The sequence below is a fragment of the Diadema antillarum genome, unplaced genomic scaffold, assembly GCF_040938485.1.
Source record: "Diadema antillarum isolate AM-2024a unplaced genomic scaffold, OU_Dant_1.0 seq00001321_RagTag, whole genome shotgun sequence".
Lineage (NCBI taxonomy): Eukaryota > Metazoa > Echinodermata > Echinoidea > Diadematoida > Diadematidae > Diadema > Diadema antillarum.
The window spans coordinates 19664-45354 of record NW_027272092.1 but is presented as its reverse complement, the minus strand read 5'-3'; the positions used below and the strand labels follow the sequence as shown (position 1 = coordinate 45354).

Here is a 25691-nt window from a genome sequence, read left to right as displayed (position 1 = left end):
ATATAATTCATACCATTAGACCAATGAGGGGACGAAAAAGTCAAGCACACATGTCCTCATGCGCAACATGGTCTCAACTGAAAAGACTATTACTAAGTGGCGTGCGTTTTGTGTACGTCGGGCCCTCTACGTGTATGAACGCCACAAACACACACAAGCTCACACAGCATGCACGCATCAGGAACCATACGGCTTTGCGGATAATTGTGCGACACACACGGGCGATAGAGACTGACTTACGATTCGCTAAAATGTATTGACTAGCTTGTAAATTGCGTTGTTGCGAACTTACTCATTCACTCACTTTAGTCATAGACCGGCTCGCTATTAGGACGTGGATACTATGACATTACTGCAGCGCTAACTCGAATACAAAAACGTAGACCGGAATCGTTTTTTTTGGAGATCTTTACACCTTTTTTTTCGTGGATTACATCGAGGTAAGTGGCTTGGACTCTTGTTCCGGTGTATTGTTTACTACATGATCTTTTTGGTTGAAATTCGAGGACCAAATTCGTGGAAGATTGCATCCACTCCGAGCGCGAGCGGTGGTTAAAACTTCTAGTTCTACCACCACTCACCAGGTCTATGGTGCCAGCTTTTATCGTCCGCCAGGTATAGCGATGCATATGCACTTCCTGCTTAACAGCACAATCTTATCTTCCATACCTCTTTAGTCTTCAAACTATTTGTCGATTTTCCCTCAACTACTTCCTAATAAGATACGAAATAACTAATGCTCTCATTTTGTAGATATTTTTGTGCACTCGCAATTTGATAAGCGTGGTGATTTTACGAACTTCATGCGTACGGGTTATATATATCTGATACCTCATCAAGTCTTCCAATCCAAGGAGTTACACCTTGCCCAATCCCATTAGTCACTGAATGCGTATAAAATGCTTTGTGCAGTTTCTAGATTTATATATGTATATATATTTTTTTATTATTTTTTATTTTGATACATTAAGATGCTAAGGCTATTTGACAAATGTATGCTATCGTTACATGTTTATGTTTTACATGGATCTTGACTGATGATACTGAACGATCTTGATGGTTCAGTCGAGAATTATATTCTGGTTAAGTTAAGCGTCGTATATGTGCATATAATATGTATTATGATTATGTGTATTTAGGCCATTTACATATACATATCCTAATGTCATTCTCATAGAGGGAGAGGGAGAGAGTTCGGGTAGTTGTTTTCTGCTTCAACTTCCTGTTTCAAAGAGGGACTAGTTGACAATCACATGATCGTTTTCGTTTCGATTTTACGATGATTTTTCTTTAACAGAGCAGAGGTGCCTCTGATTCCACGACAAACTCGCACGCAGTTCATATTTGAGTGCTGCCTACAAAATTCCTGCCCCAAATACATAACTGAATTCCTCGCATGAGTGCACACTGTGGGAATTCTGATTCGATTTTGGCTTAGTGCGATGTGGTTTCAGTTTTTACTCGCATGCGCCTGTCGTCTGCTAGAACAGTGGGCGGGAGTGCTGATGATTGCGCCGACCAGTGGTCGGCGTGCAAGCAAAGTGTTCTGGGATAGTTGCTTGCGTCTCTCAAAGCCTCAGACGTTTTACCTGGAATTGTATGTCAAAGCGATTTGAGTCACTCACTCTTTGTACAAAATAACAAACTTTAACAGAAGAATGGAGCCCCGGGATGGAGCTCTACGAAATTTGCCTTACATAGCAAGAAAAACAGATCAGAGAATGTACTATTAATGTGTATTGTGCGCGTCACACAGCCGTTACATGAAGAAACAACTTTGCACTCTATATTATCTTCAATGGAGGACTCCTTCAGCAGCCTTTTAAACTGTGACAGGTACTGCCGAAAATATCCCCAGTGTTAACAAACCATTCAGATGTCTCGGTCGGTCTCTACTTAATCATGCAAGGCCATATAGAACAATCATGATTTCTGCTACTGGAAATATTGCTCACTGTTCTTCTTCTAGCAAAGGGGGATCACTCAGATACCTCCTTGGTGAAGAACATTGCTCAACCATAGTGGTGTCAGGGAGACCTGATGTACGAGAGCTGAGGTATCAAACATCGCGACATCTTGTACTTCGATACCACCACCATAATAGGCGTCCTATATTTTGTTTTTACACTGTAACGTCATTTGGAGATGATGATTCTGGGAGGAGCTGAAAAATAGATCTTTTTTATATGGTGAGAACTTGTGACACACGGCAGCAAAAAAACTGTCTTTACAATACCGTGTGTTGTGTATTCATATGTTTGTGTATTTTGCGTGTGAGTGTGTGTGTGAAAGAGATGGAGAGGGAGAGAGGCGGGGAGGGAAAGAGCATCTTTTAAGGTTATCGCGGGTGTAACAAACGAGCAACCGAACGACTCGAGCGATTCCGGGACGCTGAGTCATGTACGCCATCAGACAATGGGCACAAAAACTTGTGGAATGTGTCGTTTGTATTGACATATTTTCTTTGTATACGGTGCACTGTTTGATATGCTCCCAATGGCTTGGTTTCGCGCCAGGCGGCAAAGAGATCTTTCGTTTTCGCCCTATCACGACTTCAGATCCTATGGCTTTGATACGCTGAATTTGTAGATTCGGTGCAGCAGTCGCTCAGCGAGTGTTTTGTACTCAAAAGGTGTGCGAAAGGGACACCAACATTTAACTTGGTTATCACGACTGTTTGTATCGTGTTTTGGAAAAGTGATTTGCTTCTACAGGGTGGATAATTTATAGATTTAGTGTAGCCAATCTACATTATCAACAAATGTCATTTTTGTTCTTGCCATATATGAAGAGCAAATTCGCACAGCATACCCAATCCAATTGAATATTATGCTCATCCGAAATATAAACATTATGATGATATACGAAAAGGTTAACCTTCGGGGTTTTTTCTGATGAAATAATCAGTCATTGCCATAATGTTCGACTCATGTTTGTGTATACACTGTTTTTGCCTCATAATCCCAGAGAAATTGAAATATTAATGTCTATGTTGAGAAGGAAACATATGGTATGCTGATGTACATGTGCTGGTATCATTATGCGGCATAGCAGCCTTTGCTATCAGAAAAAAAATCCCAATCCACTCTGTTTTATGCTGATCAAGTGCAAAGGACAGGGAAGAGAAACAACGCACAGACATGACATGATAAACACACTAACAAAAATACAACATGGTTGTCCAGGCACATAATGTAAGCAGTAGGCCTATCTACTACGATGAAGGAATAGAAAGTGTGAAGTCGGACAAGATCGAGACCGTCAGTGTTTTTTTTTACAACATTTTGTGACTGCTATTTCTGTTTTATAGTTCATAGCACTATTACTATAGGCCCTACTATACGACTACTACCACAACCACAACAGAGCAATTATATCTTCTTCAATTTACACGTGTATTATAAGTTAACTGCCACTGTTTCTTTGTCTACCGCTGTTGGTCACACATATACCACTATGTATGTTTAAGTGCCATACTTTTTACTTGCTTACAGCCATCGTGACAGATGGAGCTGTTGCTATACTCGACACAATTATATTAAAGAATCCATGACAGTTACTGTTGATAATGCCGCTGGAGACTGCAGCCATACTGAGTTCCCAAACGCATGGGAGGCTCCTACTAGTATTGCATTTGCGACGAGCAATTCAATATTCTGTGGAATGGTTAGCAAGCAGACTGCCGGAAGCTTCACTGTGGCTGCCCTTTTCCGTTGACAGTGAAGGCAGATATATCTTTTCCCCATCGAACAAAGGATGGTGTAAATTCCTGTTACCCTATTTATCGACATTATCCTATAGCCAGTTCTATTCTGTACCTGTGGGATTACCGAACCGACCAGGACCGCTAAACAACGTTATCGTATGTATACTTTATCAATGTCCCGGATTGTACGTTTCCCTACTCCCAATTTCCGGGTATCCCGGAGCTCTTACGACCTCTAGTCATTATGAACACGCGTAATCAGGGAACAATGCTTCGCTCTCTTTGCTCTCTTTCATGACGACAGTTCTTGTAAACCTGTAATTGAATTACGTAATGAATACTTTAAGTTGTTTACTGACGAAAAATCTCGTCCTATCGTCAAATCGTTACGACGTGTCATTAGCTCCATTGGGTCCAGTATACCTGGACGAGACAATGTCTTCCGACAGTCTTTTTCTCGACTTAAGAGGAGGGAAGCTGGAGCGAACCTCATTATACTCCTTGCTTCTTGTCCATTTGGAGACACCCTAGACCATTTCCCCAATCACCAGCAGCTGCATGAAACTTCAAGACAAGCCAAGACGGCCAAATGATTAATTAAGGAGGATTATTGCACTTACGGCTTTAAGGGTATGCACATTGGCGACGCAACGGTGAGTGAACGCCAAGAGAGAGAAACAGGAGAGAGGCGCTCTTTCAGGGGGAGGATAAGGGATTTAATTAGAGACGGTGACATGAGGACATCTCAGAAAAAAGAATTAGGTCTAGAAAAGAACCAGGTACTTGTCCTATCTACTTCCCTGGAGAATATAGGTCAGGTACAAAGCTCGGATGTGCGAAGGCAGACCATCTTGTAAGACACAAAACGTCAGTGTTTTTCAACAACTAAATAAAAGTATATAGCCTATAGAGTGACAGAAGTAAAAATCGAATAGATAAATTTCAAATTTCTGTTCTAAGTAGCTAAATAAAAACAAAACAAAACACGAATACTCGACTTTGTTGTAGTTCGTTTGTTTGAGAAACCGACTGTATAGCCACACGTAAAATGAATAAGAACAACATAATCTTATGTTCTGTACGTGTGAAAACTGCTATGTTGGGCGACGTGCTTTTAAAGCGGTCATCCTTTGTTTTTCAAAATGTTATTTCCGCTTAACATTCAATCTTACCGATCTTCTCCGAAACTCTGTACCGTTACATTACTCATGTTAAATCATGCCATCCTGAAGCCTTTCGTAAAATAAACGTGTAAGTTAGCAAGTTGTTCTGGATGATTTCCAAAAACCACACGCAGGTTGTCCCCACGTGATGAGTGTGTGTGTGTGTGTGTGTGTGTGTGTTATGTGTGAATATTCGAAGTTCTGCTCGTGAAACCCCCTTGTCTTTTGGCAAACGTGGAAGATTTGATACTTCTATTGTCTTACAATAACGATTATGTAATAGTGTTGACCGCTGGGCTTTACCCCACTTTCATTCACAAAATGATAGTCGAATTTCAAAGTTAACGAATCATCTTCCAGGCTTTTGGCCCATGCGATACTCTTCGGGAGGGATAACGACATAATACCGGCATTGCCTTCTACAAGCCGTATAATAGGGTGATGCGTTCAAAATACAACTGTATTGATATTGATAATGATTGATCGAAGTTATACATTCCGCTATCACTTTTAAAGTATATTTGATCTTAAACCAGAGACCACAAAGACGTTAGCGGATCAGGTTTCCCTAGCCATCAAAACTTGTTGTGACACCTGATTACTTCTGTATACAAGATATCTCAAATAATTTGACGCATTATTCTCTATCACTTTTTAAGAAAAACAAAACAATGTAAACAAGTGTTTACAGCGGTTCCCTACGGGTGAATGAGTATCAGTATAGTGCTCCTTGGAAATTTTCACTGACCTCAACCACAATGACGCCAAATAATGTTGATATTGCTTGGTAATGTTCAGGCGTCGATTGCTCCCATACTTGCGATAGAAAATTCCGGGAGACGCACGCATAAATGTCAAACTTTGCTGTCATATTTTACTGTCTGAGATCAACAAAAAGGCTCTAGATTCCTGATTCCTCGGAAGACCAGACAGATGCGAAGAAGGGGGTTGATTTCTCTGACCTAACCTCCTCCTAGAGGTCACGGGTACCCGAGACTACGGCACATTCCATTCTAGCGTTATTCCGTACGTTGCGAAAAGGAGCAAAAGTGCGCTCACGGCTGAGAAGAGCAACTTAATACATTCCACCAGGGAGGGATCGGGAGAACCTCCGCCTCCTGGATCCTACTCTTCTCTGGACCAACACAGTGTAAGAGGAATTGGTGGAGGTCTACTCCCAATTATTGTTTTTCGTAGGTTATATGCGCTTTTTGGAAATCCCATGGCGTTTCGCGCGTTTCTTGTTAACCCGAACGTAATTTTTCGTCACTGGCGCATCAAGACGATAAACCTGACACGAAGGAAATATGATTGAGACAAGCAACTCGGCTTCCCACATCCCAGGCAGTGATCTAGTGTTTAAAGAGCTGAAGTACAGAAAGAAAAAAATGCAAGGTAGTTCACTATAAGTCTATGAATAAAAATACAAAATTATTGAATTGGAAAGTGAGAAAATGACTTCGACCGCACACATTACATTGGCTGATTATTGCATTTTGATTGCTTTCATATTCCGAAACGAGTCAATTCTCGACTTTATCTACGACAATATTGCCATCATGCGATGTTTACAAACCTCGATTTCCGTAAACGCCCTTTATTTATTTGGCAGTTTGTTATTTTGTACCATCTCGTACTGGTCATGTGATGTCTATGTGGAAGTAGTCGTAGCATGCGAGCAGATGAACTTCGAGGATTTGAATCCCCGCTGATCTCCCATTCAGTCCCGCCAAATTGATTAGACCCATTTTACGCGCGCTCTGCTCTCTGTCTCGCTCTTTGCGGCGACTCCAAATGACGCACGTGTTAAACAGATGGCACATCTTGTCGCACTGTCATTTGTATTACCCACTTATCGCCTATTTGCTGAGCATGAATTCTGAAATACGGATAGAGACAATTGCTCCAAGTCGGATGGCAAAGATTTCATCGGGTTTTTCCCTCTCGTCGCGCGAGTGGAGGCAAAAGATCTTCGTATCTCGCTTTACTCTTCAAGAGACTATGGGGCTTACTATCCAACTATGGGGCTATTGTAAACCTCCAATGAAATGCAGCTAACTCGATCAAATCCTTTGACGAGAAAAAAAAAAAGCGACTCCGATAGCAAGCGGTCTCCTTTTCACGACAGAAACGTGCGCGATGGTCGCTTCAAAGAGCCACCACCATTTACTCGGCCATCCCCTGGATCGCAACTATAGATAGCGATGAATATGGCTTTGGGCGTGATGTCACAGTAATGACGTTGCTATCTTCTTCTTTTTCTTTCTTTTGTGCTGCATGGCTAAACTATTTCCTTTGCCCTCAAATTATTAATTATAAGGCGTGTACGCATACGTACATTAGTGTATACGTATGCATGATATACGTCTACCAACATCGACTGTTCATATGCATTTTTAGCCATATATATAACTCGGGACCATGCCAAGAAAAGATTGATTTGAAATCTATTTGTGCTTATCTTTTAGCACCATCGCGCTTCTCACGTACGCCCCTCCTTCCGACGCACGTTTTGTAGCTCCCGATTATGGCAAGCGGATGGAAATTATGACTCTAAATCGCTTGGCCAAAATAGATCGGCACATGCGCACAGTTCGCTTTCCGTGCTCTCACCGCAAGTTACTGAACTAGGACATGTTTTTTTTCTTTTGCCCGAAAGAAAGAATCCCCATAACGCTTTATATCACTAGTATCCTTGTTGATATATTTGGTCTGAGCTAATCCTGACAATCAGCAAGCTGGGGAAAATACGTTTACCGTTTTCGTTCATCGAGAGATAAGTACATTTTCTTTAGCGATTATAGATGTGTTTGCATTAGGCCAGCGATTGGGGTCAGATTCTAAATCGAAGGTGAGGAATGTTACAAAATGATATAACATTGTCATGATCTTATTTTTGTTAGTGTTGTTGTTTGGACAACGATAGGACAGAGCGGATCACAAGCAAAGCTTTCTTCATCAGTTTCTTCTTCTCCCCTCCCTCCCCCCCCCCTCTCTCTCTCTCCGTTTTGTCGGCGAGTGTTCATGAGTCGGGCCCTTGAGGTTATGGGTAGACTCTCCTCGTCTATTCGTGATGATACACCCGTGGGATTACGTTCCGCCCTCACGTCTAATCCTGCTCACGCCCTTACCGATCGTGACTGGAGCTCGGAGAAAGGCCGAGCGAGGAGAGCCGGAAGACAGGCACATGTCGTGGCTTCCGTACGAGCTACCCTGCACGAAGCAACAACCAAAAAAAAAAAAAAAAAAAAAAAGTTTGCTCCTTATTACCTTTTTGCGTGTTCCTTCATTCGCCGCGCATCTGACGTTCCCAAACCGCTGGAGTGACGGGGCCGTACAAAGCGGATCGAATTCAAGTTCAATAGTTCAAATGCTGCCTTTGTTAACAAGGGACGAATTCAAAGGGCTCATAGCACGCACCCCGAGTGTAATTCAGCCGAAGTTTGGGCATTGTGTGCATTTGGTTTCACGCCAAACTCAACAGAGCCCAGTCGGTTTGTAAAGGGGTCAAATCTGTCCAGGTGCCTAAAAATTGCCAGCCGGCTTGTAACTCTTTGGTAAGAATTGTGATGGCGCAGTCGTCATGATATGGACGCAATGTGTAACCAGAATATGCCCCTCCTTGATTTTTCCCCATTATCGTTAGAATGAATAAACAAGACGTTTCTTTGTGGAGGAAGCACACGAAATAGCACTCGAAATATCTGATTTAAAAAAAAAAAAATGCTCATGAGAATTACGGATACCGTTGTATGACGGTTCCGTCGATCTGAATGTTTGGCACCCCGGAAAGAGCACTTCTCTTTTTTTTTTTCTTCGGTTTTAATTTGAGTTTTGTTTGTATTTTCGATTATCATCTTTGCGACATTATCCTTGGTGAGCCTTTGTCCAGCACGCGCCCCTTGGGTGGAATGGAACAGTTACTCAGTTGAAGTAAACGCTAACCAGTAAACGCAGATATCTATATGCTTCGACTATGAAACAGTCAGGAGCCTGCAACTAGGGAGGTAACCTCCCTGCTGCAACATTGAGGAGTCATCAAGTATTCTTCACCTTCAGTTGTATTGGAAGTACAGGACTGTATTTCTCTTGTGTGTGTGTGTGTGTGTGTGTGTGTGTGTGTATGCAGCTTGGGTCCAAGATCCTTTTCGGATTGTTGACGTCAAGTCCAAAAAGTGTAAAGCAACTTGGCTCTCAGATGAAAAGTATTTAGATACGGGCGCTTGCTTTTTCGAGTTGCAGTTGTATCACGTTTTGTGCGACCATGCCCCGATCATTCCGCGATTCTAGACGGGTTGGAAGGGTCTAAAGTTCAGTCGCAGTTAACATGGCAGTCTTTTTTAATTATCATCTGAAATAATCAGAGTACGTGCATGCTTCCTTTCCAATCGGTTCAGAAGGATTGACTCGCGTAAGATGAAACTCTATGCTTATTCCGTGCAATTTTCAGCCCGAGAAGATTCAATTACATGACTGAATCGACAAGACGACCTCTCACAATGAATCACCGGTAATTCCTGATAATTTCGCTGCATTAAAAGGTTTCTGCGCAGATTTGGAATAACGCCAAGTCGTAAGATTTGTTTTCTCGTCAGGCTCGAATCCAACACAATTCAGAGTCAAAAAAAAGGTTGCACGAAGTACCGTATATCTATCCTGTGCAGGTCAACGCAAATCTCGATCAGAAATGGGTTATTAGTTTACATTTTGGTATTTTGGTATGGTAACGTGTCACGGATTAATGCATGACCCGTGCCATATTAATTACCGAATATGAACTTTATCGCCCCCAAACCGGCTGGTAGAGGTATAAGAGATATATTTGAGATAAGATAAATGATTGGAAGATATTGCTTCCACATATTATTCTAATTTCTATAGCGATTCACTGCTATTGTGAGGAAGCCCTGCAGATCCAGGTCCCTTCCCGTGGTACAAACATTTTTCGCTCCAAGCATCAAGTCTTTAAGCCTGGAGCAGAGGCTATCACAATATCCGTGAGGTACCTGCAAAGCAAATGACGTGATTGCTATTTGAATATCATGATGGCATGTAGGCGCGTGGTTCCGGGTTCGCGTCCTCGACTGGCCGCTTTCCATTTTCCTATTATACCTTGGTATTATCATTCGCTGTAGGCCTTCCTTGCACGTTTGTCATAGCATCAATTGCAGCATTCGGGCTTCTGCTTAAGGAACTAGATCGAGCGGTCGCAGGAGTGAAGTTGGCAGCCTGCACTGACGGCTCATTAGCCAAGTACGTCGGGCCAATTTAACCCATACTCCGTTGAAGTCACTTTGTGACGTAACGGGTTATGCACGAAATACATATGCCAGTTTCCCACTCGACACTCTTTTAACTTCGTCAGGCAACGTGAACGGGTATGTTGTAGGGTGAGAACATATCATCACGGTAACTTCTAACTTGTAGACCTGATTTCGGTAAAATTTGACGCTTTTACGGACTTGCATACAGTATATAACTTTACATTTACAGAATTGTGCGTCTATGGTTCCTCCCTCTGCGATTTGCAAGTTTTATCTCTCATAATTGCATCTAATCACGTTGTCATAGAACTGCTGCAAAAAGTTAATGCCTCTAAAACGCTCTTCATTTTCTTATTCTCCCCTTCCACTTTCACAGGATCATCACTCGTTCTCCAGCCTCTCTCTAATTCTACGCACACTCAGACAGACAAGGGACTCAAGAGTTCTCAGACGTTCCAAAACAGAAGTGACTTCCGACTCACAGCACGAACAAGACGTCGGCGACTTCGAACTGACCAGTACACGATCATGTCTGACACCGCATCAACTACGCCTCCTATGCCGCCACTTGTGAAGATCGAACCTGGCGCTGGATCGTCCTACGAGGCAGCCGTCGCTTCTCATAACATTGGTACGTTGAGATTCACTATCTTGAGACACTGACATACGACGCGATTTCGATTCGCGGTTCTTTACCGAAGCTCCTCACACGATAGCTACTCTTTGGAGGGTCGTCTGCTGGCAGGGTCACCAGACCCTCGAAATGCCATGTCGAATCGAAATGGGGTCAGGTTGTGTGTCGTGGTCTGTAAGTGCAAACTTGCTCATCGACTTGTTCATCCTTTCCGCATCCCACCACCCCCCCCCCCCCACAGAAAAGCAGTAGGCCCTATATCTGAAATCTATATTACATTGCAGATACTGCTTTTCTTTTACCACTACAGTATGTGACCTACGTTAGGCCTTGCGACCAGTCAGCCAGGTCGAGTACTGTAGAAATTACGTTAATGACCGCTTCGAAAAGTTTAAGATTATCCTTGATTCTTTGATACCACGGGCGTTATGACGGCTCCATTTTGATTGCATAATTGCCACCATGCCAATTACTACAATTTCAAATCAATATTTGCTTATGGTATCGTTTTCATGAAGATATGTGGGTTTTGTGTCGATCTCATCGAGATTAGACGAGATGATATATATATTTTGTCCTGACATTCTCTTACAACTTAACCTCTGACTGCAGAAGCGCCACGCAATTATATGCCATACAGTCACTACCCACATGACCCAAGTGCATATACCGTTAACTTTCGCATAAATCTGACCCCAAACACAGATTAGTGGTGTGTTTGTCAACGTGATCACGCGAACTTGAACTTGCATTAACTGCATTCGATCTATGGCTTAAACTGTTAATCTGATGTTTTCTTTTCTATTCCGTAATGGAGTGTAAGGTAAGAGGATACACAGATTGATGAGGCATCACCATGGTTACAAGAAATCGGAATATGAATTTTCTCAAAGCGATCCCCCGCCACAGTGATATAGGCTTCATAATAATAATGTGCTTGGTTTAGAAAGAGGTGATGCATTTGAAACTGATTTGCACTGTAACCCGCTTTTGGAACCCGAAAACGTTCCAACAAACAAAAAAACTACCATAAATCTCTAGATGTCAGATGATGTGTTGGAAGTAACGTGCCCCTCCGACCCCCCCCCCCCTAAAGAAAATACGATAAGAATACATAATTATTATCAGTGTAATAAGGTTAATCGCGTTTGGAGCTGGGAGATACGTGCAAATCATTAAGTATTAATTTTCGTCATTATATTTCTGCTACCATTGTTTTCATGGGGTCATCTGTTCGACAAACACCACTGATCACGCGCTCATGTTAGTATTTTTATCTTTCTTATATGTTAGTGTAGGAGGAATTGCATGCGAGTGAAACCTTTCGGTTCCTAGTTTGTCTTATCCAACAAGGAAACGATTTACAAGCAACGATCAGTATTCAACAACGCTGGGAAAGCCAAGGGGAATGTGTAGATACTCACCGGAGCTTCGCAGCTTCCGCCTTCACTGAAATCGAAAGGAGTTTAAAGTGCTAGGAGGAAATGCCGCGTTCGATAACTGGGTAAACAGTAAATCAGGTTCGGGGAGATTGAAGTTAGGCTATTGATCATTCTGTGTGAGAATGATAATGTGATAACGCTATTATTATAAGATGGGTGTTTGGAATCACGTATAGCGTCTATGGTCATATTTTACGTTGTGCTGTATAGCATGAACTTGTTTTTGTTTTGTTTCGTTTCGTTTTGTTTTGTTTGTCTTTTAGACAGGTGTGGAGAATAGTCCTATACTGACAGCTTTTGTAACCATCACTAATTTTGTAGTATTAGGTATGGCAGATGGAAGTGAACGGTTTTCCCTCTTGCTTTCTCGTCGTACAATCTTCTTTGTATTTGCATAAAAATCTTAACCTATACTGCCCTCTCTGAAGTCAATCCAGAGCAACACAGTGATCATTTTTGCGTTTAGATCGCTTTTCCTATTGATTTATTAACTTTTCTACAGCCGAATGGCAGCGACAATGTAAAAGTTTCACAACGTGATCATGGTGGACGCGGAAAGAACAGAGATTTAACAACTTACAATAGCATGGGATAGCTGCATATAGCGCCCTGTATGTTTTAGGGACCAGGAAGTGTTTCTTTTTTTCGTAACGTAATATCATTCAACAAGGAAAGGCATGTACTGTAACCAGCCTAGACGGAAACAAATTTAAGGTTACAAAATTATACACAAGCTGAGTCAACGTGCGATGAAACCGCCACAGAGCGGGAAAACAACAACAAATTAAGTGCATCACAAATCGCAGGCATGCATGGGAACTCGGTTTTAACCAAACTGGATCTCAGACGTCTGGTTTTGGCTGCTTCTTGCAACTTCTCTTTGTTCTTCAAATTATACAGTACCTAAGGTGTCATATACCTTAAAACAATGCACAGATTTGGGCCGCTGAACTCCAAGAATAAAGTTTCCGTTCAACGACCCTACCCTCCAAAATGCGTCAGAGGAACGTCTGTACCGAGAAACAGATGACTTATCTCGCCAGCCTATCACCTGTCTACCCCAATAACCGCAGATCGCCTGGTGTAACTACGAATGAGTCGTGACGAGGGGAGAACTGTACGTCGCGTCTCGCGTCAGGTCCCACCCTCTCATTCCAGAAATTCCGTCTTCTGCTTGTGAATTCCGATTGTGCAACATAATTCAAATCTAGCTCATAAAACAAAATGTGTAATTTTGATAGGCGCGTAACCCTTGCTAATGTCTGTTAAAAAGTTCTGGTAGTAATGCCCATTGACAACTTGGCAATAGAAAGTGGATGGACATAAAATATCTTGACCATAATTACAGTGACTCGAAGTCAAGACAGGATTTTGCGAAGAAAGTCTCGTGCTTCCTGCTAAACGTTCAATATTTCGATGACGGAGGTTTCTCTTTCAAGAAATGCAATATCATCGCCTCTCTGCATGAAATCGCAAACGTAACGTATAATTTTTGTAGACCAGCACCTCTCGTTTTTGGGCGAGAATCCGGGAAAGAAATCGGAGCTACTTTCCGCTTTACGCTGGCATGGCACCAATGCGAGAACCTCAACCGGATGTAAATTTTACCTTCTTGCATGGGGAATGGATGTTAGTTCCTGCAATATGCACAACTCATATGTCAAGGAAAAGATACGTATATCTCATCTTTAGTCTGCTGGGGAAAAAAAGAAGCTCCTTATAAAAGTCCATATCGGTGTTGACGCCCAACGACTTGAGGATAATAAACAACATAACAGTATCATCTAAAAAAAGGAGGCACGAATATATCTGTTGCAACAGGAAATGTGTCTCTACAATTGATGATGTATAGCCAAACGCACGGTCATTCTGACTTTCCTGTCTCCACCAGCGACTAACAACAATACATAAAAAATCAAAACAAAAAATTTCCATGTAAATTTAAAATGTTTGCACTTCAGTATAACGGGAAATCCCCTTCTTGCCACAGTACGATGTTATGCATATCATAGTTCCGACTTGCCACATGCTCCACGTAGAAACTTTATGTTAGTCGTTAATCAGGAACCAGATATTCTCGAGAACTCGAGATATAATAACAACAGGATATAATAGATTCCGGACGTGGCTCCAAGGATATAGTTTTAATGCGGCATGAATCTCGATTTTGTTTTGAGATGCTGATTAAATGGTTTTGAATTCCGTGTTCACGTCGTGCAGCTGGCCATTATGTTCAGGAGATGAAATTGAAATCAAGTCATCTTTCTCTAAACATATAAATGTTCCCCAAGCAGCAGTGCTGCAGAACTATCATTAAAAAAAATTACAAGCAGTATTTTAGTGCACTTCCACATATATCGTAAATCCATCATAATTATGCACCTTTCAGTCACCATAACAATGTCATGTATTTCTTGAAGCAAGGCTTCATAAAGAGTCACACTTTGATTCTGTTTCAAGGAGTGAGGCGAACATCATCGATCCTCCACATTCATCATCCGCCATAAAAAAGAGTGCTGACTATCATGCACCAAGAGGATTAAAGATGTGTTCCAGTACACCATATTTTTTTAGTAATCAACGTGGGCAGATGCCTTCGCTATGCAAAATCCCCCGAACAGTTGAAGCAAATAAATTGGATACTTGCTTATTCTTCTAAAAATGAGGAAATAACCAGATATTATGGGTCATAAAATCCGAACATTATTTTGATTCCATCCGTGGATCATCGTAACTTGTTTGATTGCTAGAACTTGCTGACAGAAAAAGAAAGACAGCCAAAATTATATGAATGCATTTTGACTTTGTGCTTAACTTTGCGGACACACTAAATGAAATTGATTCACCTCTAGGTCATCTGAGTTCAGGGAACTTTTCCGGACAACTGAAGAATTTTTCCACGTCGTGTTATTTCGCTAGATTTGTAATGGATTAAATCGACTTGCGATGATAAACCAAATGAACTCTCCAGTGAAGTGATTTTTCTTGTGTGATACACGCAGCACATATGAAAAGGAAGTATTCCCCTAATCGCTTGAAATATATTATAATCACTTTTAATCTGGGAAGGGATAAAAATATCCCGACGCGTGACTAGGAGACTTTCCCTTCTAGCTTAAACCGTAATAAGTGCAAACGGGGTGAGTGCGTTATTGTTTTGACTAGATAGAAATGTAATGTTTCACCGCATGATATCAGGGGAGTAAAAAACATCAGACAGAGAGAAATATAGAGGGCGGGAGTCAGAGAGAGATAGAGAGAGAGACCTTTGAAAGTAAGGAGAGAAGTTAAGGTGTAGAGTTACAGCCATCGACAACAGGAAAACTGGGATTTGATTTTTAATTCTGGTTCCGCCGCAGCCACGCCTTAAATCAGAGAAAGAGGTGGTTTCCCCTCATTACAAAAGTTAAAAAAAAAAATTAATGTGTATTTTGGTCCAACGTCTTTGAGAATTGCTGCTCAATTATGAAGGATAATGTTCTTTCAATTATTTTCCATCTTCATCTCGTCTCTCTCTCAGTTTAATCTATTCTGAACCTTATGGAATGCAGCTCTTTTTAGCAGAGCAAGTGAAGAGAGCCGGCTACATCGTCTTAGTCGCGCAAGCTAGTTTCGGAAAGTTGTCTGCGAGGAGCGCGCGTTTTCATTGGTCGGAAGTTCCTGTCGCTACGTCTGAAGATCGCTAGTCTTTTCCCAAGTCGTTTATTTCCATGTGCTCGGCTACTCGCGGAGCTCCTCCTCTTTATAAAAAGAGAAGCACGAGTCTCCGATGTGTGTGGAAACGCGGCAAAATGATCATTTTAACAAGATAGGAAGGGCTTGGGCGTTTTGTCACCGAGTCTGTCGTTCCTTAATCAGTCCGTGACAAGTCACCACACAATTCCTTTGCTGCTAATTTTAGACTACTGTGAAATACAGGTGTTTGCGTCTCTAGCGAGGGAGTAGCGGAACCACGTCCTTTTAATAACCGCAATAAGTCAGGCAAAGAATGAGAGAGAGAGAAGAGAGAGACAGGGAGAGGGAGGGAGAGCGATCATTTTCCTATAGCTCTTACCAATTACTAAAGGTGAGCAGTAGCCACGTGCGTTGAGATCCCCAAAGGGACGCAGCCGGTCTTGAAGAAATAAATTAAGCTTCGGAGCAGCGGGGGATACATGACTAGGCGATGTTAAAAATACCAACGCCTTGATATAGAATCCCGTATTTACATTGACGTCATCAGATTCGAGTTTGCCAGTAAACGCGCAGACATGACCCTGTTGTGCCTGCACCACAAATGCAATGTTGTGTTGAGTTTGATGCTGGTTTTGATCTTCAGATTTTCTTCCATTCTCGAAGACCGGGGCTGGAAGATATTGCGGCTGTACGTAAAAGTACTAGTCTTGTGAAATGGAAGCCATATAGGTCTGTGGCGAGACGTAATATAATCATCTTTTATGGTCTGACCGAGAGATGATCAGAACGGCACGTAATAAAATGCCATTGCTTTGCAATGTCCTCATCTGTCAGACTGGACTTGTGATTATCATGAACACAACAACAACAACAACAACAACAACAACAACAACAACAACAACAACAACAAACAAACAAACAACGAAGAAGAGGTGGTGTTTTGGAACTGCATATCTAGTGATACAGCAGAATTAACTAATGAAATATGATTGCGTTACTATACAATCACGTGCAAAGCAGACAACAGGCACATATCTCCTGTCCCCACCCTCTCTCTCTCTCTCTCTCTTGTCTTTTTCTTCTCTTTCATCATCATCATCTTCTTCTTCCTTCTTCCTCTTTCCCTCTCCTCTTTCCAGTCTATCATATACGTCTTCACTTCTCTGTATATACCTGTATAATCTTATCTCTTGTGTGAATTTGCCCAACAACACCCAATATTACTGATCTACCGTTCCCAGGCCAGGGAATTATAGCTACAACGTTGGATAAGGAGCCTCCCCTTCAAAATTTCGCCCCCGCATTCGTACTATTCTTTCTTCTCCTCCAAACCGCGCGCTGTACAGTGGTCGTTTGACAGGGAAACGTTGGGGTCTTTGTCTTCGTCCCCTTCATCTTCGAGTGCAGACATACATGCCGAGTATATTCACCATCATAATACCGATATTTAGCTGTCTCTGCTAGTGTTGCTGCAACTACTTTGAAAGCGACAGAGCTCTTCCATCCCTATGTCTCTTCGGGTCTAACTTTCATTTCTAATTTCGTATAGATATAGAAACAACCAATAGGGAACACAGGAAAGGTAATGCAGCGCAATCACGCGGGCTTAAAATTTCGTTTTCTTTTTTTTTTTTTAATACAGACGATGTTTTGAGTTAATCCTCGATACATTCCATCTCACAGTATGCCTTCTTTCCATTTCTGTTCTCTCTCCCTGAATTCATGTCTTGTTTTCGCGCCTCTGTTGAACTCTCTCTCTCTCTCTTGAAATTTTCGCCTCATGGTCAAAACACTCTGAAGACATTTCTATGTCTGTACAACTTTGATTACCACTCTCTAGTAACTATTCAAACGAAGAGTCTTATAACGTCTTATGGAAATCCAAGAACATTGATACTGTGTGATATTCAATTTTTCGTTCGATTGCCCAAGTATGGCAATATTAGTTATAGCTCCGTTTCTAGCTGGGTATCAAGCGGATGTCGTGATCACCAACATTTTTTTTTTTGAACTAACAAAAGAAAAAAAAAACATCATCAACATTGTACACATGCAATCATTTTTTAATGCCATAATTTATGTGTTGTTGTATTACTATTTTCTTACCAATACACATCATGAATGCCTCACTGTTAAAACATAGCAGTGATTTTCATTTTGCGTATTACGCAATTGCTAAGTATTTTGATAATTTTCCTGCTATACATGTTTGTTGTTGCCTATATTTCGCTCGTGTAGTTTCTTATCATAGGCCAGCGACTTGTATGAGCGTGATTATGGTATCAAATATTTATTTGTGTCTCTCTTTTCGATGAATGTATTTACAGAAACAGCTGGTAAAATGGAGACTACACATCAGGACGCCAATCCAAGCATTCACATACAACACCTGAAACCCAAAGGTAAGACATCCATACGTGGCACGTTCTTTGCTATTAGTTGTTAGTATCATTCATCAGAATGGATGTCAGTACATGAGTACTGTATACGCCGAATATTTCGCGAGGTTTTTATTTTCGCAAATTTCGCGAGTCAGGTGCTATTTGCGAAATTAAAGACACGCGAAAATATTGACTCTGATCAAGCTACGAGTGTGACGTACGCGTATACATTTCTCCATTTGATACAGGACTCCACGATCGCGAATTTAACCACTCCCGAAATTGTTGGGAAGTTCCGATTTAAAAAAATTTAGACTCGGGAAATATATGGCGTATGCAGTATGATAATGTATAAGATATGTGTCTTTGTGTGTGAGAGAGGGAAGGGAAGAGGAAAACGGAGAAAGACTGAGTGAATGTAAGGTAGTGGAAATGTATATGGTTATCTTCTTTTTTTTTTAATACTTTTTTAGATGATTTTTTTATGTTGTTGGTCTTTAAGAGCCAAAATGTATGTGTGTGTGTGGGGGGGGGGGGGAGGGGGAGGGAGAGATGGTTACTTCTGAACCATGGGTAAGTAAATCAGTTGTGCTGAAAACTATCTAAACTCTGCAGGACCCCTTTTTTCACGAGCCGGTAGGATATACATTGTACTTTGTTTTATGAGCACAGGAGTTGGCAAGCTAACAAAACAAAACAAAAAAATGATAGCAGATCAGAATTCTACGTTTAGCGCCTTTTGTTTTGTCTTGAATTGAGGTTTGTTTTTGCCAAGTCTTTCCCTATTATATTGAGACTTGACGTGGGGGAAAGACGTGGATTTATATCGCTGACGTACACGATTGCAGTGAACGATACGGTCTCGAGACAAAAAAAAAAAAAAACAGAAAAAGAAGAAGAAGAAGAAGGAAAAAAACTCATTGTAGCTCGTGTCGAGGTTAGCTCGAGTTTAATTTTTTTTTTCCCCGTAAGCAAGAAGTACCTGGGGAAAATACCGATAGCAAGATATATATAACAAATAAGGGAGAAAAACTACGGCCAGATCGATAGTACGCCCACTTACATTACCGTGTATTTTATCGACGACAAAATGCCTATTCACCTGTCCAGTATTTTCTTTCCCTCCCTTTCTTTGTATTTCTGGTGATGTTGTAAGAACGAAACAGCCCTGGCTCACAGAGAATGTAGGTCTTGATGCCTCTATGTAGGTGGTGCTGCTGCAAATATTTCACATGGTTGATAGTGGCATTGATAGGAGGAAAGAAATGAACTTAATTATCGGAAGGGTTGGGTCTCAGCAACATCCGGGGTGTTTGTTGAATTTTAAAAATATATATAAATATTTCCTGCCCTCAGTAAACTTTAAGAAAATGTAGACAAATTCCACATCAAGACGGTTGATAGCACAAACAATCCTGTTTGTGTAAACCGACATGATGATCTATACTGCTTATATTATCAGCGACTGTTAGTGATGATGCAGCAGCAGTGAGGCGTGTTTGCCTTCTCTGTCTTTGTTGACTGTTTGTATGAGAGTTGTGAAAGTGAAGACTCATCTATTAGTAATTTAGAGGTGACGGCGCTCTATATTCTGATTTTGAGTAACGTATTGTCTCCGACAATGTCATGACAAAGACAGGTGTTAGATAGTATCTTTAGTTTGCCAATGCCTTCGTGAACTGTGTATCACAGAGCGTCATCTCAAAGACAAAAGGAGCAACAGCAGAGAGGGTTGTTTGATTGCTTGGAACTTACTACCGACCCCCCCCCCCCCCCCTTTACCCAATGACTAGACAACCGGACAGGAAATTAAATGATGCATACTGGGTTTTGTTTGTAGTACATAATATATGTCTTTGTCATTTTGTCAGTGTATTGAATCAGCCGCAGATCTGTTGTGTTATGCGTTTGAACGTTTATTAGTAATTCTCCTATATTCCGTGACCAAACAAGCGGTAAAGAAATTAATGCGTAGTGGCTCCATGTGTGTGTTCTATGAATTTCTTAATTTCATTCCTGAATTCGTCAATTTGGACGTAGATCTGTGTAGTTTCGCCGTGCACGTTGATAGATGATGCTCCCGAAACCACTCTCTTTGAGTGCCAATGGCTTTCACCTTGACTGTTTCCGTGATTCTTTTGCCAAATTGAGCCATGACAATGACTCCGTAATCAGGGTCCCTTCCGCCTGTGCTTTTGCCCTGCCCGAAATCAAAGGCGACGGCACAGAAATTGTGAGCCACGAGACCGAAAACAGGAAAATGATAGTGACTAGAGCCCGGCTGAATCGACTTGTAGTGATCAATGCAATTGTCTGACAGAGTAGATAACCATGATTTCACATTCCCATAGTACTCTGAAAAGTGTTAATTCAGCACAAACTGTAAATTCAGCTGTATAGGGTACAGGTCTATCGCCATACTCTTTTCCACCCGTCCCGGTTGCTCTGCCACGTAAGCCGGTAGAGTTCATTCTGCTACGTGCAGAGATGAACATACATGTAGCTGGTGTGCCATATTATTTGTTTTCCTCACGGGTATTTTGTTTATATATATAGACGAATTATGATGACATTTCTGTGAACAAAATAGTATTGATACGCCCCATCGAATACTGTTTTGTCGACTCCCTTTCAAAATAAGATTAAAAAAAAATCTTGACATTAGAGTTATAACACTACCATGAACTGTACGAGGTGAATTGCCGACGATTTCTGTTTTGAAGGCAGCAAATATTGTGCGCATTAACTAACGATGGCTTTGCACAATATTTTTAGTGTTGCATTATTCATGGTAAACGACACATTTGCTTTCGGTAATATTATCTTTCAATCCTCGCTTGCGCATGAGGAAGACAAAGGCAACAGCTACTTTCCCCGCATTTAAATCCACTTCTGAAGACGCATATTATATACGATGTAGAATTTAGTGTGTTTTTCGCCATTCGAGACAGGAGGTTCATTTGTTTTCGAGGTTGGCTTATAGATGAAAGAAAACCTGCAAAATGCTCTCCGATTTCTCGTCCTAAAAAGTGTTGCTAAGGTTCACCTCGGAATGCTAAACGCTATTCATTCGGCTTGGCGTGGGAGGAAGCGCCGTGGAGGGATCTACGCACGTTGCTATTTGCGTCATCAGGCCGTTGTTTTTATCAATGCCTAAGACCTAGATATCAAAGCATCCATGATTATTTAGCCCAGGAGACTGGAATCGACGTCTAAGATTCACTTTGCTGTAAGGAGGAAAGCACGATTGGCCATGATCTCATTGCTTACACGGAACAGTCTTTCTCCACTGACAATGACCAAAATGTTTAATGGACACAAATTGTGGGGAACATTTTGCTATCAGACCTCAGAGTATTATTTCGCTTTAATTTATTTCATTTTTGCATGAAGACATCCTTTTCTTTAGAATTTCTGCCAAAAGAGTCATAGCAACGCCTATAGTCACAATTACGTCAGTCTGTGGTTGAAAGGTTAGCATCCACTGAAAGCTTTTTACGGACGTTCAACTTTATGGTTTAGAGAAAATCATAGCGGAAGTGTGCTGTAGCAACCCCTCTCATTCCACATGGTTAAAACTATTCCACATCACTGATTAAGGGCCTCGTGTCACACTAATTTTTGCATCTGCTCCTTAGCACTGAATCGTCTAAACCTGACAGTCACAAGGGTAATTGATGAAGTCGACTCAATAACTATTGCAACAGGTGAATTTTACTCGCCTTTTTTTTGGGGGGGGGGGGAGGGATGACGTAACAAGCACCTAGTGGTGTGAGAATTTCGCCCTCATGTGTGACTGTTTTAGCCGTCTCTGTGAAACGTGTGTCAGTGCTTCTGTCTGCCAATGAATGTGTCTTTCCGTGTATTTTTGAGATATTGGAGTATGTAATATGTATAATAGTGTTCTCAGAAACCAAAGAAAATAGTGCTGAGTGCTATATCAGACAGTGACATCGCCTGTGCCACACTTTATTTTCCACATCATGACGAAAAGCATCTTGGCACCTGACTTGCTCCTCGTCGAAGTCTTAGTTGATATACTAAATGATGTCCACCTTTGTTTAAAAACAAGGTCACAAGCATAAACACAACACGAAACGAACTCATGTTTGTATGTTTTTCTGGTATTTCCTCTGCAGGACTGGAAACAAATATCACATTGTGGCAGTTCCTGCTCGAGTTGCTCATGGACAAGTCACGCCAGCATCTCATCATCTGGACCGGCAACGAAGGCGAGTTCAAGCTCCTCAACGCCGAAGAGGTCGCCAGGTTGTGGGGGCTGAGGAAGAACAAGACCAACATGAACTACGACAAGTTGAGCCGCGCTCTGCGTTACTACTACGATAAAAACATCATCAAGAAGGTCATGGGCCAGAAATTTGTCTACAAGTTTGTCTCCTTTCCGGAAATCGTCAAGACAGAGAACAAAATCCCCTTCCGGGTGAAAATGGAGAGCATGGATGTGCCTGCTACTACGCAGCGCCCTCACAGTTACCCTAGCGTCAGTGTCAGTAGTGTGGACGAGAAAGACAAAGAGAAGGGCACTCCGGCCAAGAGTCCGCAGCGGTACCTCCACACGCCCAGTCCTGTAGCGAAATCCCCTCGCCCATCATCGACAGAAAACAGACTGATGCCGAAGCATCCAGAGAAAGAACGATACCAGTGGGTCACTTCCACACACCATCAGGAAGCAGAAGAGATGATATCAAGACCCACAGTCGCGGTCGCTCTCCGAGAGGTCTATATCACCGAGGCTAGACTGAATGGCGAGACGAGGTTGGTGAGTACCGGCGGCAGGCCTATCTCCTCAAGTACCCTGACAACAGCCACATGTGATGCGGTAAGCGGCCGTCACAGAACCAAATCACCAACGACCAGCGCGAACAGTTCCAACAAGCCGCGTCCATTACAGCTCACGGTGCCTGCAACGATCAAGAGTACGGAAGCTGGTGTTCTCTCAGTCATGTCATCAACGGGCCGACCTGGTAGCAGTCCGTCATACCTACACGCCTCAACGTCCGGGGCTCTTGCCAGCGCCAGTGCTTACGGTCCGTGTACACCAGCTCTCCCTGGTACACCCATCATGGTGGCCAGCCCATTGCTCGGTCAGAATGGCACACCTCTTGTTCCTGTGCACTTCTGGAGCACCCTGAGCCCGCTCACGCTCAGCCCGTCACTCAACAGCAGCAACTCATCCTTTCAGTTTCCCACCCTGGTCAATGGACTCAACTCCCCGATGACCGTCAACGGAGTTCCGGTCACACCTACCGTTCTCCTTTCGCCAGCATCGACGAAACCCATCTTTGTTTCATGAGTGGATGTGATAAGACAAACACCACAAGAAACTGTACATTACTGAGGACATATGGTGTTGGCCCGTCATGGATCAGAAGCCAAAGTGAATCCAGAATGTGACAATTAGCCTCATGCGCAGTTCATTTATTTCGCACTTCTAGAAATTTGTTAGCTCACATGTAGTTAAGAAAGTCTCCAAGATCGTAACCATCGTGTTACTGACAGAGAAAGGCTGTAAATCAAAATATAGCACACCATGCACCAAAGCAGTAAAATCAGCATTACACAGACCTGAATTCATGGCAGAATCAGTCACATTAAACATGACGGGTCGAATGCTCTAGCACATGTTACATACTTGCCTTCTCATTCCAAGCCTACTTCGAATATATAGAAGTAGATTCCGAGTCCTCTTTTCCAAGTAGCAAAGTCGGACTAGACCTAAGGTAAGGCTGTGCCTTATTTCTTAATCTATGGAGAATCGGAAACCGAATAGTTATCTGCGTTTCTATTTTTATAAAGAGAGATTTATTTTTCTTGCTTTAAAACTTGGAAGTAGATATAGAAACTTAGGTCTTGTGCAGTTGTAGAAAACAATTCTTTGCGGCTTAAAGAAGTGGACCAAATAAATCTATGTTTTAAGATTTGTGTTTATAATTCGATTGTATGTCTCGTTTTAATTTATTGATTTGTGCTGTACAGAGTGTCTTATTTATTTTGTTTTGAATCTGTTTTATATAAGTTCCAACTTTTATGTAAATATTACTTCACAAATATTTAATTGACTTTCTTGCAATGTGCACAGTGAATTGCTATTATATGTGCTCCAGATGAAGTTTGGAGACTTGATGCTATGAGCTGATATAGTATGTGTAGCTGATAATCGACTTTCTCTCTCTCACAAAGAAAGCAAATGAAGAATACCAATACTGCAAAGGACATTTCTACCGTTTTTCTTTTATAAAGAGGTGAACACTAACTCCATATTAGTCTCACAATCTTGCTTATGAAAATCGTATTAGTGTCATTTTCCTCTAGTAAACTGGGCTTAGTTGCATTGATCCACTGGCTCTACCCTTTTGTGGGTGTGGCTATATTGATTGACGGTTAGGGCGTGGCATTTCGGGTCAGTTGTCGGCGACAGCAGAGAAATGTATCGCTCTGCTGTGTAAGCTACCCCCAGTCCAGGTGCAAGAAGACAATGGGACGCTAAACTCAAAAGCACCAATGTTCGTTAAGCTCGCACGTGTCGCGAGCTGAGTGCAGTAATGGAAGACGAGCACGACCATCCGCCCGCTGTAGTCAGCTGCGGAATCCTCCACAGGTGTTCAATTTTGCTCACGTCCATGCCAATAGCGTATTGGAATTATTATTGTATCTCCATCAGCTTTTCGTACGGCAAATCGTTGTGTCATTATATGTGTGTTTGTCTTGCTTGGGAGGGGTCATTGTTTTACTTTCAACTGTCTTTAAAAAGTCGCTATCTTTGGAATATCTTTGTGCTGTGCGGTCATCAACATGTCCGGCGGAACAGTAACATTAGCCACTTCCTCTTGTAGTAAGGTAGTCTACCCCACCCCCCCCCCCCCCCCTCTCTGCCCACACTCGTACACGCAGGCATACACACGCATACACACACAGGAAAACGCTCCCAGCGCCTGTATAAATATATGCCTAAATACTGGCTGACATATACATGCATTTCACCGGCGAACAAACTCGTCTTCATTAATCAAGAAATAATTATTGTTTCCTTCCGATGGCTCGTGACCGTGGTTTGTCACACATGCTGCATTCTCAAAAAGGAAAGGAGAGCAACAACAATCACAGGATGCATTATTGTGCAGGAAAAGCAAAAAAAAAAAAAAATAGTGCAGATAAACGAAATGAAACATCATGCAGTGATCAGGATTTCATACATGAAATGACTTTTCATCGTTACGCTTCGAATGTGGCATAAGGACTCATTAAGAAGGAAAAAGATATAATTACGTTTCCTATGCAGATGCCACAAAATGTTTACAAATTGTTTATACCTAGCTGAGAATTGATGCTTAAGAGCCAAGAACAAGGTTTTCACAGGAAATCATCAATATTGATATATGTCAAGAGAGAGGGGGAGACAGGAACA

At 41.9% G+C, this 25691-nt stretch overlaps 1 protein-coding gene across 2 annotated transcripts; it reads left to right on the top strand.

Moving 5' to 3' along the window:
* The first annotated feature begins 318 nt into the window (after nt 1-318).
* Nucleotides 319-25410, top strand: LOC139708244 (ETS domain-containing protein Elk-3-like). 2 transcript variants are annotated; one of them, XM_071620214.1, is made up of 4 exons: nt 319-440; nt 10510-10764; nt 18212-18286; nt 22405-25410. In XM_071620214.1, exons 2-4 carry the CDS (start codon nt 10662-10664, stop codon nt 23577-23579), a joined length of 1353 nt encoding a protein of 450 aa, XP_071476315.1. In that variant the 5' UTR covers nt 319-440; nt 10510-10661; the 3' UTR covers nt 23580-25410. The 2 variants fall into 2 exon arrangements, with proteins under 2 accessions (XP_071476315.1, XP_071476316.1); XM_071620215.1 differs by lacking the exon at nt 319-440 and adding an exon at nt 10050-10247.
* The last annotated feature ends 281 nt before the right edge of the window (nt 25411-25691 follow it).

What these genes read in the sequence shown, in the direction of transcription:
- LOC139708244 (XM_071620214.1), top strand. Translation starts at nt 10,662, where the DNA reads ATGTCTGACACCGCATCAACTACGCCTCCTATGCCGCCACTTGTGAAG. An exon ending in CGTCGCTTCTCATAACATTG is followed by an intron (nt 10,765 to 18,211) that starts GTACGTTGAGAT and finishes ATGTATTTACAG; the next exon opens with AAACAGCTGGTAAAATGGAG. An exon ending in ACAACACCTGAAACCCAAAG is followed by an intron (nt 18,287 to 22,404) that starts GTAAGACATCCA and finishes TTTCCTCTGCAG; the next exon opens with GACTGGAAACAAATATCACA.